This window comes from Drosophila ananassae, chromosome XL (assembly GCF_017639315.1).
Source record: "Drosophila ananassae strain 14024-0371.13 chromosome XL, ASM1763931v2, whole genome shotgun sequence".
Classification (NCBI taxonomy): domain Eukaryota; kingdom Metazoa; phylum Arthropoda; class Insecta; order Diptera; family Drosophilidae; genus Drosophila; species Drosophila ananassae.
In genome coordinates this window covers 18,462,298-18,476,851 of record NC_057931.1, presented here as the reverse complement: position 1 = coordinate 18,476,851, position 14,554 = coordinate 18,462,298, and the positions used below count along the sequence as shown (strand labels likewise).

Here is a 14,554-nt window from a genome sequence, read left to right as displayed (position 1 = left end):
CTCTCCAGCAGCCAGATTGCGGAGAAGGTGCGCAAGGAGGTCGCACCAGCACTTGGTGTTCGTGTGCACGAGGTCCGGGAGCTTAAGCGTGGCGGAGCCATCATCCGCACGCCGTCAGCTTCAGAGGCCTCCAAAGTCGCTGCGTCGAGGAAGTTCGCCGAGGTTGGACTCAGCGTGGAGCGGAACCAGGCCGTCAAGCCCCGCCTGACGGTCTACGAAGTGGACACGGCGCTGTCACCGGACGTCTTCCGTGGCTGACTTCAAGAAGTCGGTGCACTTTGCATCGAAGCCATGGACGGCAGCTGATGGAGGCACGACGAACGTGACTCTGGAGGTCAGCGAGAAGGCTTTAGCCGCTTTAGATACGGGCCGTGTCTACATCAAGTGGTTTAGCTTCCGCTGCCGGTCGCAGGTCTGGACGTATGCCTGCCATCGCTGCGTAGGATTCGACCACAAGGTCCAGGAGTGCCGGCTCAAGGTGAATGTGTGCCGCCAGTGCGGACAAGGGGCCATGTAGCGGCGAAGTGCACCAATCCAGTGGACTGCCGAAATTGTCGCTTCAAGGGGCTACCGTCGGGGCATAATATGCTCTCGGCGGCCTGCCCAGTTTATAGCGCAGTCTTGGCACGTGTGAATGCAAGACACTAACATGTCTCGGCTCTTGCAAATTAATTGCCAGGGTTCGTACGCTGTTATGTGCGATGTGGGGCAGATGATGTGTAAAAGGGGCTGCGTCGTGGCACTGTTGCAGGAGCCGTACAACCGCTATGGCGGGGTGCGCGGTTTGCCCGCAAATATGCGGGTATTTCCTGACAGCAGAGGCCGCGCCGCAGTCGTTGTGAATGACCCCGGCATAGAGTGCACTTTAGTGAACTCTACTGACTGGGGTGTATGTGTGGGATTAGAGGGAATTTTTGGTAGGTTGTATGTCGTAAGTATATATTGCAAGTTTTCCGAGTCTATAGATCCGTACCTTCAGTACATGAATGCGGTACTACTCCAGGTGAGTAGCAATCCTGTCATTCTTGGCCTTGATGCGAACGCGTCATCCCCGCTATGGTTCAGTAAGATGTCCAGGCTTGGTCCTGGCCATCGGAACTATGACCGGGGTGAGACGCTGGCCGAATGGGTGATCACCCAGGATGTACAGGTTGTTAACAAGCCTAGCGAGTGGTACACATTCAATAGTCCGAACGGAGCGAGTGACATTGATGTTACTCTCGCGAATGAGGCAGCAATGAGAGTGTGTGATTTTCAAAGGAGTGTGTTGGGGGGTCAAGGTGTGAGTGATCATAATCCGATTGAGATTGTGGTCACCCGCGCCGTGGCCCTGGAACCGAATGAGGGGCTTAATGGGTGGTGCTATCGTGGAGCGAATTGGGCCCTTCATGGGCATTATGTGAGAGAAGCGGCGACGCAAGTCCCGTTTAGCACCTTCTGTGCTATGAATGTGGATGAGCAGGTTGCATGTGTGACAGAGTGGGTTACGAGTGCGAATGATTCCATGTTTGCGAGGCACCGTAAGGTGACTCGTAAACGTGTTAAGTGGTGGACGCGTGAACTGCAAGCCGAGAAGCGGTCTCTCCGGTCTCTGAGGAAGAGATTCCAAAGGGCCAGAAGGACTAATGCGGACGGCGTGGCCCAGCTTAGGGATCAGCTTAGTACTAGGGTTCACGAGTACAAGCATAGGGTTTTGCGAGTGAAAGATGACGAGTGGCGTTCTTTCGTAGATCGAAATAAACACGATCCCTGGGGTCGTGTTTACAAGATTCTGCGGGAGAATGGGAAGGAGGGGTCCAGGGATATTTGTGCCCTACGGGTTGAAGGTCGAGACCTTATAACGTGGAAGGATTGTGTTGAATGTCTTTTGTCCGAATTCTTTCCTAGGGAGGATCGGCAGCATTCAGTGCCTGATGCAGTGGGTGATGCTGATCCCCTCCTGATGAGCGAGCTTCAGTGGGCTTTCACTAAGCTTCGCTCTGGGAAAGCGCCTGGTCTGGATGGGTTCACGGGGGAAATTTGTAAAAGTGTCTGGAAGTCCATTCCGGATCACTTGTACGAATTATACTCCAAGTGTGTGAGTGAGGGGGCCTTTCCGAGTGCATGGAAGTGCACAAGGGTGAGTGTGCTCCTAAAGTCACTCGATAGGGACCGGAGCAATCCGCGTTCCTTTCGGGGCATCAGTCTCGTTCCAGTTCTTGCAAAAGTTCTGGAGAGAGTGCTGGTGGAACGGCTGCAGGAGAGTGTGGGGAGCCAGATGTCTGATAGGCAGTTTGGCTTCCGTGAAGGGAGGTGTGCGGAGGACGCTTGGAGGAGCGTTAAGGACTCGGTGAGATCCAGCAACTCCAAGTACGTTCTCGGTGTGTTTGTGGATTTTAAGGGGGCTTTTGATTACCTAAGTTGGGCTAGTGTGATTCAGAGGTTGAACGAGTGTGGGTGCCGGGACGTAGCTCTTTGGAAGAGCTATTTCTCGGGACGAAATGCATGTGTGGTGGGAGTGAATGAGGTTGTTTGGAAGGATGTGGCTCGTGGTTGCCCACAGGGCTCCATCTGTGGTCCATTCATATGGAACCTCATGATGGATCCCCTGCTGTGGCAGCTCGAGCAAGCGTGGCAGTGTTGTGCGTATGCGGACGACTTGCTCATCTTGGTTGAGGGCCAGTCGCGTTCGATGATTGAGGCAAGCGCCTCAGAGTGCTTGCGCATTGTTGGCCAGTGGGGCGACAGTGTGGGTGTCAGCTTGGCAAGGGATAAGACTGTGGCAATGTTGCTGAAAGGCAGCTTGTCCAGGTCCCCCGTTGTCAGGCTCGACGGCTCCAGCATTAGGTATGCGAAACAGGTGAAGTACCTGGGCGTGACCGTTGGAGAACGGTTGCGCTTCGCACCACACCTTGCCAATCTGAAGGACCGATTGGTCGGTACGGTTGGACGATTGCGCCGAGTTTTGAGAAGTGAATGGGGCCTCAGCAGAAAAGCTGCTCGCACCATATATGGTGGTCTGTTTGTTGCTTGTGCAGCAAGCGGATCTCCTTCATGGTACGATGCAGTCTTGAACGTTAGGGGTAGAATGAAAATTTTAAGTGTGCAAAGGTTGATCTTGTTGGGGTGTATGCCTGTGTGTCGCACTGTCTCTACGGAGGCTTTGCAAGTGTTGTTTGGAGCAGTTCCCCTTGACTTGGAGATACGGCGTAGAGCCGTAAGCTACAAGCTCAAGAAGGGGCTGCCATTGCTGCAGGATGAATGGCTGTTTCGTGAAATGTCGGGAGGGAACGTGGAGAGTTTAGGGCCAAGTGAATGGAAGTCTATGTTGCGTGAATGTGTCCTGTCGGACTTGCAAGCCCGATGGGATAATAGTGAGAATGGGCGGGCTACTTACGAGTTCATTCCAGATGTCTCGTTTGTTGTCGATCGACCGGACTTTGGCTTTAACCTTAGTGCCGGGTTCCTATTGACTGGCCATGGGTCGCTGAATGCATTCTTGCATAGGCGGAACTTGGCGGGCAGTCCGGAATGCCGGTGTGGCTCTCGGCAGGAGACCTGGAAACATGTTCTCTGTGAGTGTCCGTTGTATGACGATCTTCGAGATCTGGGCGGGTTGGGTGTGGTTCAGGCTGGGGGGGACTTCGACTTTAGTCAAGTGCTCTCCACGAGCGACAGGATTAGTAGGTTGAATGTGTTTGCGAGAGCCGTATTCAGTCGTCGACGAATGCGTTGATTTGTGGATGCCGAGATGTGTTAGGGGTGAATGGTGCGTGAATCAGGATCGAGTGAATAGGTGTGTGTAAAGTTCGCCGGGTCTTCGCCCGCCGCCGGGGTTACCAGTCCCCGAGCTTCATGGTAGCCAAACTGGGAGTGCTTCGTTGAGTTGCACGAACCTGACCAGAGGATTTTTCTGGTACCACGGGTGATGCGGATTCACGGAGATGGTGCTCCAAATCCGCCTTGTCACAAGCCCTTAGGGGTTGTTGGGAACATAGCTGGCCGTCTTCGAGCGGTCTGGTCACTGACCAGCAGCGATTGCCGCGGTTTGCGGAAGAGGAAGGAATAGTCCTCGCCTCCGAACAGTGAGAAAGCCATGTCCATGAATATGGTGGATAAAACTGTACCACCTTATGATTTGGCCTCGGCCACTTCATAATCTATTCCCAGCAGCTCGGTACTATCCAGGGCCACCGACCCGTGACTGTTCTGGAGTCAAAATCGGTAGTGTCCTTGTTGGCACGGCGCCTGACCGGAGGCTGTGATAATTTCTGGTACCACGGGAGCCAGGAGCCCACGGAACTTGTTCCGTCCTGGCTATGATTGAGGCCCCCTAGGGAGCTACGTGGTGGTTGTGGTTTAACACCCGAATGCGGGTAGAGCCTCTGGCTCGACGTGGAGTTGCGTTATACAACCGGGTGCCTTGATCCCAAAGACCGGAAGAGGTTTAGATAGGCCTCCATCCTTAACCGAGGATTAAGTCATGACCGAACAGATTGACTTACATTCGGTATCCGGCGGAACATGGTTCCAAAGGGGCGCTGATTGACGCATAGTTTCATATCCCACGCCCGAGGGGGCCGTGAGATTAAGCCAACATGGCAGGTGCTCACGTTAAACATATCAGACTTTCATCCTCCACCCCTTGAAAATTCAACTTTCAATAAAACTCCGGTGGGGTGCTTTATTAGATAATCTTGCTTTAATTCTCGGGTTCCTAATTCTCGTTTGGAGGCTGTCGTATCAATCCACTGTAGGGGTCTGGTTTTGAGAGAGTTCTTAGAACAATTTACATTTATAAACCAGGTTTATTCAAATATTATTTTAGCCGGGCCCTAACGGTGGTCGCAGCCGTGGTGGTCGCGACCTTCTTAGCCGGAGCAGCTACAGAGGGTGCAACAGCGGCACTGGCCAAAACCATGACAAACCTGCCAGCGATGAGCTTGGCAGCTGCGACCTTGGCAGAAGTCACTACAGAAGGCACAGTAGTTCCGCCAGCGTCTTAGGACCTGCAAGATCAGGAGGCATGGTTTTACGGGTCTTTACGGATGGAGTTGCGAGAGCAATGGAAACCTTATTTTCGGTATCCTTGACAGAAACTCTCATTTTGCAGATACGAATCAGTAAGAATCAAATGAGTTGGAACTGCCGATAACAAGAAAATGAAATCGAAAGAAAGACCTAATTATGAATAGTTACAATAATTCAATGGTGGAAAAAGTCCCAACAAGCACCGTCAGCCTATTTTGGACAAATATGAATCAAACAGTTTGGGGCACTTAGAATCTGAACACGCCGCCGATGCCAAATCCCAAAAAAACAAAATTATCATTTCAAAATATTTCCCTCAAAAAATTTTTTAAAAGGTTCGAATATCAAGAAAAAAGTAGCATGATTGAAGAAAACGCACAATTGCAGAAGAATTCCATTTAGTCGATCAAGAGCGCCTCGAATCTCTCAGAGGGAAATGGACGATATATTTAGAAAAATGTTGGTAAATTTTTCCATATCTACATGAATGACATATTTATTTTGTCACACTCTCGCGAACAGCATTTCAATGACCTTAATTCAATCCTAATATTTTAAACAAAGTTCATATGCAAAAATCATTAGAAACCCCATTTTTATACTCGGTATTCGTCGAGTACAAGTATATTCGTAAAGTATATTGTATTCGTGTGACTGTATGTAACAGGGAGAATGAATCGTCTTTGACCCCATAAAGTCTTATTTATATTTTTTTTATCAGCATCAACAGCCAAGTCAATATAGCTATACCCGTTCATATGAACTCGTGGATCTCAGAGACTATAAAAAATAGAGCTATAAGATTTTGCAAGAAGACTCCTCTGAATGAAGCGCCAAACTTTTGCCACGCCCCATAAAGCCTCCATAAATGACATATTTCTGTACCTCCTGTTCGAAAAAAGTATTTTGAAACTATTCATTGGATCTAGTGATAATTATTGTGATGGGAAATGGGATAGGTCAATATAGTTTTTCCATTGTTTTATAGTTTTATAGCGTAATTCAGTTTGCCGATTGGAAGCCGCAGGTGTTAAAAGGACCTGGTTATCCTGATTGGTACCGTAAAGTGCAGTTGGTTCAAAAAGGGATTTTGAGTACCAACATATGGAGAAACAGGACTCCAGCACATGTTTTACGATCCTGCAATGTTGGTAGAATTAGCAGTTAAAGCCTGTAGCGATATGGTGGCAGCCGACATCTAGGGTACCGGCTCAGATTTTTTAGCGTGAATAAAAACCAATTTTTTTGCACATATTCGACACGTAACAAAAGTATTCGAGTATAGGTCAAATCAGAGATACGTAAAACCTTTTGATTGTAAAATGGGTAATCAAATGTCGGGTCAGGCAGCAGCCAAGGCATAGATTAGATCACTAAACTATAATACATATAGTTTATCGCACGGTTCCCACTGCATACGTACAGCCCACCTCCCGTCCAACCGACTGAGGAACGCTGCCGCGTAATGTACGGCTCGAATCGCGGGTATAGATCCGAGATAGATTAAGCGAAGAGTAGGAGAAAGATATCACAAGGAAGAGTGCTGTACAGATAAGGCGGCTAATAAAAGCGATTTAAGATTGTTAGTAGAGTAAAGTGACAAGATGTGGTAGAGACCATTGTAGTCCGAGCATAATACCCTGAACGGATGTTGGGCATATATCGAACTACAACGGCTGAGGAGTAAAGGACTGTTAAAATTTACGCGTGTTAGTAAATGCTGGCTATCTACATTTCCATAAATAAGATTATATAGAAACATAACACCCAACATCGTTCTACGGTTTGTTAATGATGGTAAGTTGATTAGTAAAAGTCTACTACGATAAGAGGGGAGGTAAAGATTGTCATCCCAATTAAGTCCCCTAAGAGCGAAATTAAGAAATTTTTTTTGTACAGATTCAATGTGATCTTGGTGTACTCTGTATTGAGGACTCCAGACACACGATCCATACTAAAGAAAACGGGTACGGGTCATTAAATTCTTTTGACCATCTTTTAATTAAACCAAGCACACCCATAGCTTTATTAACCATGGTAGATATATGGTCGGTAAATTTAAGTCTCAAATCTAATAGGACTTAAGTTAATCGTTCTAAGGCGTTCCCATAGAGAAAGTACATAGCCTGGTGAGGACTAGAACGGTAAAGAGACATAAGTTTATATTTCGATCCATTAAGCTTCAGGTTATTTGCTAAACACCAATTTTGAAGTTTATCCAAATCGGTTTGAAGTCTGGACTGGGCGCTAGGGAATTTATACTGAATGCATAGCTTAACGCCATCAGCGTACATAAGTACAAGTGAATTAGTTAAGGCAAGGGGCAAGTCGTTAATAAACAGTGTAAAAAGTAGGGGTCCTAGATGGCTTCCTTGGGGCATCCCATATGTGGCAAGGACTAAACGCGAGGTAACATCTTTAAAGAAGACTCTAAAGAAGCTCGAAATCCAGATAAGAAGATCAGTTGGGAATTCCAAAAGACTGAGCTTACTTATAAGAAGCGAATGGTTAACAGAGTCAAATGCTTTACTGAAGTCAGTGCAAATGTCGTCTGTTTGTAAGACATTCCGGAACCCATCCGTGATAAAAGATGTTAGCTCGAAGTTATTATTGAACTACATTCAAAATTCATGTTTTCCAAAAAGCTTAGGAAATGCTGACAATTTAGAGATACAGAGTGGGATTTTTTCCCTTTTTTATGCAGCGGAATAATGAAAGATTTCTTCCACATAAAGGGAAAGATCGAAGTTTCCAGAGATAGAGTGAAAAGTTTAACGAGCGGTTTGAACACAGCCTGGTACTCCATCAGGGCCTGGCGAATACACGGGCTTAACCTTAAGAAGATCCGATAACACACCACTTTGATCGAAAGATGGGCAAAATATAAGGTTGGCTGATTGGATATTATTAAGAGTTCTCAAACTTAAGCAGTGGAGGAAAAGATACATGTTTACGCTTAGAGTACGCTACAAAGTTATAAAACTGCTTCGGATCCTGAGTAAACTGAATCCTGCAACATTCTGCGTTATGCACGGTGAAATTGGACCGGGCAAAAGAAACGAACTTTCTGAGATTTAAGTGTAGACTTAAGGTCAATTAAGGAGTGGTTTTCGATTGAAACCTCAAGAACGGGATGGTATGGATCCTCAGGGTTAGAAAGGGGCAAAGTTCTGGAAAGAGTAATTCCATCAGGATCAGAAACGAAACATAAGTCCAACAGCCGACCTAAAGAATTTCTAACGTGGTTAATTTGCCCGAGTGACATGGCAAACATGCCCGCAGGGAAGTCGTGGTGGAAGTTAAGCTGTAAAGACGGTAAATTTTCCACATTTGACCACATAAATTCTGGGATATTAAAGTCACCCAAAGCTATCAGCTGGTTAACATCAAACCGACGATCGAAAACCAAACGAATAGCGGACAAATGTTGCCAGTATGTTGGCGGTTCGGACGAAGGTGGTACGTAAGAACAGGTTACATACAAAGATTGATCGGACAAAGTGATTTCGATGCAAAGGAATTCAATGTCACCACACTCTTGTGATTTTATCTCTTCAGAAGCGAGTTTGGAGTCTACAGAGATTAACACTCCTCCTTCCCTTCGCAGAGTTCTATCACATCTAAAAGTGGTGTACCTACTGGGAAAAACTTCGGAGCTTAAGATCTCCGGCTTTAACCAAGCTTCTGTAAATACAATAATGTGTTTGGGAAGTTTAGTACGTAACCCTCTAGTATTCTGATAGGTAAGAGTTCGTGAAGACATTAGTTTTTTGAAATGGAGGAAGATGATATGGAAGGTTGGTCAGTGGCCGTATTATGTGGGAGTTTTACACCCACACGTTTGGTTATTTTTTTTTCACCGTACTTGGCTGATGTTCTTGGACGAAAATATTCTCTGGCCAAGGCTGGCGGAACAAATCGTCTTGAACATCTGAAAGAGCACGCGTATTTTGGTCCGGACGGTTGATTACCGTGTTTGGTGACTGTTACAGGGGTTTGAATTATTTGGTCTGGGGATTAATTCTGAGATATTCGGAAGCCGAATTTTTCTCAGGTCTGGCCCTTGGGGTGGCCAGAGATATAAGCGGCTGCATAGTTGTCGGCTGAGCTTGCTGAAGATTATTCGCCACAAGCACATCACTAACAGAGACTAGTAAACTGTGTGTCGAGCGCACAGAGTTGGTCATTTATTTTACGAAATCCACTAATCAACTCCTTGAATCCGCTTTTAGTCTGCCTCATGAACGATCTCATTTTGTCCTGAACAGCACGACAACCGTCACAGCAAAAGTGGAGACCAGACCTACGTGAGATTGCATCCGAAACTGAGGCCGTGAACCCGGCACACTTAGCGTATAAAACGTTTTCACAAAAACAAGAAGTAGATGGTAGGCTGGAAAGAGGAGATTGACTTATTAAAAGACTTCAGCGCACAGATCAGTTTAAATTCCATAATTATTAAAAATTAAATAATTTATTTATTTAAAATTATTAAAAATTCAATAATTAATTTATTAATATTATTGATGAACCTTGTACCACTGTACAAGGGAAACGAAAGGGGGAGATTAAAGGGAGCAGTTAGTGAAATGCAAAGAATAGAGATAAGAATCTCTATTGAGCGAGAGTAGAAGCTATCCTATTGCTGCATCCTGAAACTACATCGTAAGAGATGAAGGAGCAGAGCAGGGCTATGTTTAGAAGCAAAATTAATCAAATTATTATTTTACCTCCAAATATATCACTGCACACGCGAAGCGATACGGATCTAAGGATTGCAATTTGTATATTTTTTTTTTATGTGTATAGAAATATACACCGATTGGTTATGGAAAGCTTATTTCAAATTTTATAAAAAAGCAGTGCGCACAAAATTATCGCTATCGTGTTTGCCGTTTAAAATTATAATTTAATATAATACAAAAAATTTATAAAAAATATAATTTTGGCGCCAGAATTGTTTAGTGCGTTTCTTATTTACCTGAGCGTACTTCAATTATAGTGGCAATGAATTCCAGCGGCGCCGTCGCAGGAGAACCCACTCCAGCTCGTAGTGTCATTCTAAAATGGAAAGCGAAGGGTATTCTCCAGGATTTGAAGAGGATCCAAGGATTTTTTCAGCACGTGTCCAAGGTGGAGGATGCCATGCTCTATGTGCGTCATGGCCAGTTGGTCGCCATGTATGGAGATTTCAAGGCAATCCACGGGGAGCTTGAAGAATTGGATATTTTGGAGATCAGCAGCGAGTACAAGTCTGAGCTTGTAGCGTCGATGGATGCCGAAATCGAACACGAGACGTCGTTGCGCTCTGTTCGAATTGCTGTCCGTTCCACCCTGGCCAACGGAGTTTTCAGTATTCAGGTGGAGCCAGCGCTCAGTCGGAGTTTTCAAACCCTGCGGTCGGTTAATATTTCAGGGATTCTGGGCCTCAGTCTATTGCAAGGCGGCATCGCTTCGAGGGCTTTCAGATAAATTTAATGTCCACATGTGAGCCTTGAAAAATTTGGGGACGACAATTCAGATCGCTAGCAGCATCATTGTCCAAGTGCTCCTTCAAGGGTTGGGCCCAGCTACCCAGGCCAAGTGGGAGAAAAGTCATAATGTCTTAAACTTGGACCTAATCCCTACTTGGAAGTCGATGGCTGAATTTTTGAAGCAGCGATGCAGGCCGCCTACGCGCCGAGCACTCATATGGGTTGACATAGAGTTGAAAATAATAGTAAATCGTCCTTTATCATCACTAATTCACCTTCCCCTGTCTGTATATTATGTTTGCATGCCCCAGATTTCTTGTTATGCCCCCTGAGAGCCGCGTTGGCGAGGCTAGGCGTCTAGGTCTATGTCGGAAATGTCTCCAAACTGGCCATCACCTATGTAAGTGGCTCGCTGCTAATTGTGGCAATTGTAGAGGCATCACAGCCTGCTGCATTTTTTTGGATTACAGTTATCCAGCAACCAGTCTTCGGTTGTGCCGTCTACGTCAGCCACAGCCGAGTGCGCTGAGCCAACAGGAGCTGCACCATTCACGGCTAATGTACCAGTTGCCCAAGGTTGCAGCGGTGAGATAACCTTACTGACTACAGCGTACATTCTCGTTTGGAGTTGCACTAGTATTCGCTTACATTTTTAGCAGTTTTGGATAAGTAGATTGTTGGAGCATCATGAATATAGTTTACCAAGTTAAATTTGTAGGTGTCTGTGTAGAATATGAGCGGCCAACGAAAAGCATAATTTCTTATCATCCGCGTACATAATTGTTGAAGTACAACTTATGACGTGCGGTAGATCATTTACAAAAAGAACAAAAAACAATGGACCAGGTGACTTCCTTGTGGTATACCTGATGAAACTTGGCTCAACTTGGATCTTTTTTTGTGCAATGTGGGGACAATCCACTTAAAAATATTGCAAGGAAACTTAACGTTAACAGTTTTTGTAGGAGAGGACTATGATTCACGGAGTCAAAAGCTTTACTAAAATCTTTATTACATCAGCTTGCAGAAGGTTCAGAAATCCACGTTTGACAGTGGAGGAAAATTTCAACAAATTATTGGTTACGGAAGATGTTTAATAAAGCCATGCTGAGAGGGCGAGATAATACTTTCGCAGAAATTTTGAAGTTGGGAAGTAATCAATTTCTCCAGTAGTTTTCGTACAACGGAAAGCTTTGTAATACCACCTTAATTCTCAATATTATCTTTTGAGCTTTTTTTATGAAGAGGAATGATATGAGACTCACTCTACCTCCCGGGTAACGCCGATAGCTCAACCGATAGATTTAATAGAAAAGTCACTGGTAATTAAAATAGGCGTTGAGAAAATCTCGGGGTGTCCAGTATAATTTGAAGGCGTATCCAAGAACTTCACACACTTGGGAATTTTCCAACAAGGGAATTCGGACGTGGATTCACTTAACAATTTTAATCCAAGAAAGAGGTCCAAGACTCCAGAATTTAAAATTGTTAGTTGAACGATGCAAGTTTCTTACGAACTTTTAGAAACCCATTCCTGGTTTGCTTCATAAACCTACTCATTTTTCTATTTCACGATATGAGTGGCGAGACCACGTTAACCCAATGTTTTGGATGATGAAATCGTTTTACGACCATAGTGACCACCACCCGAACAATTATTGCAAATCCAACAGGATAAGTAGAAGACACCAGTACCTTCATCGCATTTTTTAGGTGAATCAAGTTTAAAACGGCTGCACAAAGAGCTCGCTCTTAGAAATGCAATAATTGATGACATCATGAGCTATTGAAAAACACGTCTAGAGGTTTTTTTAATAAAACAAGAAAGGAAAGCTAACTTCGGGCGGAGCCGAAGTTTATATACCCTTGCAGTTGAGTCGCAGTCCTCTAGGTGGCGCCACGCATCGTATATTATTAGATACATAGCGGATCGTATATAGTCGGCCGATCCTTATGAAATTCTACAAATCAGATTGTTTTTCCCAAAATAAAATCTGTACCAAATCCCATCTTTCTAACTTAAAAAACACCAAAGTTATGCCAATTTCGATCGTTCTATGACAGCTATAGGATATAGTCGGCCGATCCATATGAAATTTTGTACATAAGATATTTTGGTCAAATATAACAAATATAAATGTGTGGAAAGTCCCAACCCTCTAACTTAAAAAACACCAAAGTTATGGCATTTCCGATCAATCAGTTATATGGCAGCTATAGGATATAGTCGACCGATCCCGGCCGTTCCGACTTATATACTGCCTGCAAAAGAAATAAGGGTGTGTGCAAAGTTTCAACTCGATAGCTTTAAAACTGAGAGACTAGTTTGCGTAGAAACGGACAGACGAACAGACGGACATGCTCATATCGACTCAGGAGGTGATCCTGATCAAGAATATATATACTTTATAGGGTCGGAGATGTCTCCTTCACTGCGTTGCACACTTTTGACCAAAATTATAATACCCTCTGCAAGGGTATAAAAATTATAATAATAATCAATATTTATGGTCCCTGATTTTTTCAAAAAAATTTCTTTGAAAAAGCAGAAAATTTCCTCGCTAGACTCGAGGTGTCGGCTCACAAGAAAATTGGCAACCAGGCGACTTTCAAATGCTCTCGCTCCAAAAAGTCCAACTGAGTTACCAATTCCTTCCATTTCAATTCGAAGTTTTTCGAGTTTTGTTTTAAGAAATATGTATTGTTACAAATTAGGTACCCGTTTTTCTATCAGTGTATTTATAACAAAAATAATAAGTTTTTTCCCCTTTCGGCTACATCAAAGTACAAAATGCAGCTTAGCCATATTTGCTCGAACTTCTGAAATAAACTAAACTTACCTGGCATTAAAATTAATATTCCTAAACCATAAGCCAGCATCATGACTCCATCAATTATGGCACTGGTAAAAGCATGTATCTGGGCCGAACTCATTATTTATTATTTTTTGAGACCGAAGAGATTTCCGAATATTGAATATATTTCGTGCTTTTCGTTAAGTATTTTGCACTTTCGGCTCAGTAGCAATAGTAGATGGAAATAAACAAAGATATTGATACACTATAGAAGTTATTCGATGCATATGATTAAGCGTACAGCCAATATGGTTCCCACCGTCCTCACAGACACCATGTCTCTTACGAATATTTTGTCAGTACAATTTTTTTTAGGAACTTATTATATTTTACTTTTCTTGATCATTTTACTGTGTCATCAATATTTTGTGCTAATTTATTTTTTTATCGCCATTTTCATTATGATATGTGGTAAGAAGACATACGTTAGAAGAATACACTGTTTTTATTAGCATCTGAAACAAATTTAGATAAAAGAATTATATGAACTATGTGTTTAAAGAAAGTTAAAGCTAATATGTTATTTATGAATTAAGCTATAGAAAAGAATGAATTAAGTTATTTCAATAAATTATGTTAAGAAATTTAAAAAGAAGATGAAAAATTAATGTTCGGTATATAATTTTTCTTTTAGGTAAATAAATTTATGGGGTTGTCATCTAATGCCAAGACCTTATTTCCCAGCGAAAAGATATCCCAGCAAAAACAGGCGCCAGAGAATAACCATTCCAATTTATAAGCCAGAAGTCGCATAAGCAATATCAGTAGCAAATATGCTCCCACTCACCAGAGCAAGCTGAATCAGCAATCACTGGCTGAAACCCAAGTCGGATCATCATTTCTGACTCCGTGGCCAACTTTTTCTCCCGCGAGTCCGACTAATTGCGTGGATCATCATGAGGCACCGCATGCGTACCTATCAGCCAGTGCTCAATGATTGCCTCAATTGCTAGATTGCAGTTTTACCTATTGTTGCGAATAATTTCATGAATCTTTTCCTAGAACGACTGTTCTAGTTCTTGCGGGTATGGAGACGATTCCCTTTTCCTTAGCGCTACCAGGTCAAAGGGAGTACTGCATTTAAGCTAATGAAATGCCTAATTGTTCTTTAGGAATGGTACAAAATCAAAAAAATAATTTTTTTTTTTTTAATTTTTTTTTATTTTTTAACATGGCGAAGCTTAGAATTTTTAGCTGTGTCATAAGACTTAATTT

General features: G+C 43.8%; 1 protein-coding gene across 1 annotated transcript in view; it reads right to left on the bottom strand.

Moving 5' to 3' along the window:
- Nucleotides 1-13,791, bottom strand: part of LOC6504327 (neuronal acetylcholine receptor subunit alpha-7) — a 577,668-nt gene extending 563,877 nt beyond the window's left edge. The window contains exon 1 of the mRNA XM_032455973.2: nucleotides 13,325-13,791. Coding sequence (XP_032311864.2) covers nucleotides 13,325-13,418 — 94 coding nt within the window. The 5' untranslated portion in view covers nucleotides 13,419-13,791. The remainder of the gene's footprint in view (nucleotides 1-13,324) is intronic.
- Between the last annotated feature and the right edge of the window lie 763 nt (nucleotides 13,792-14,554).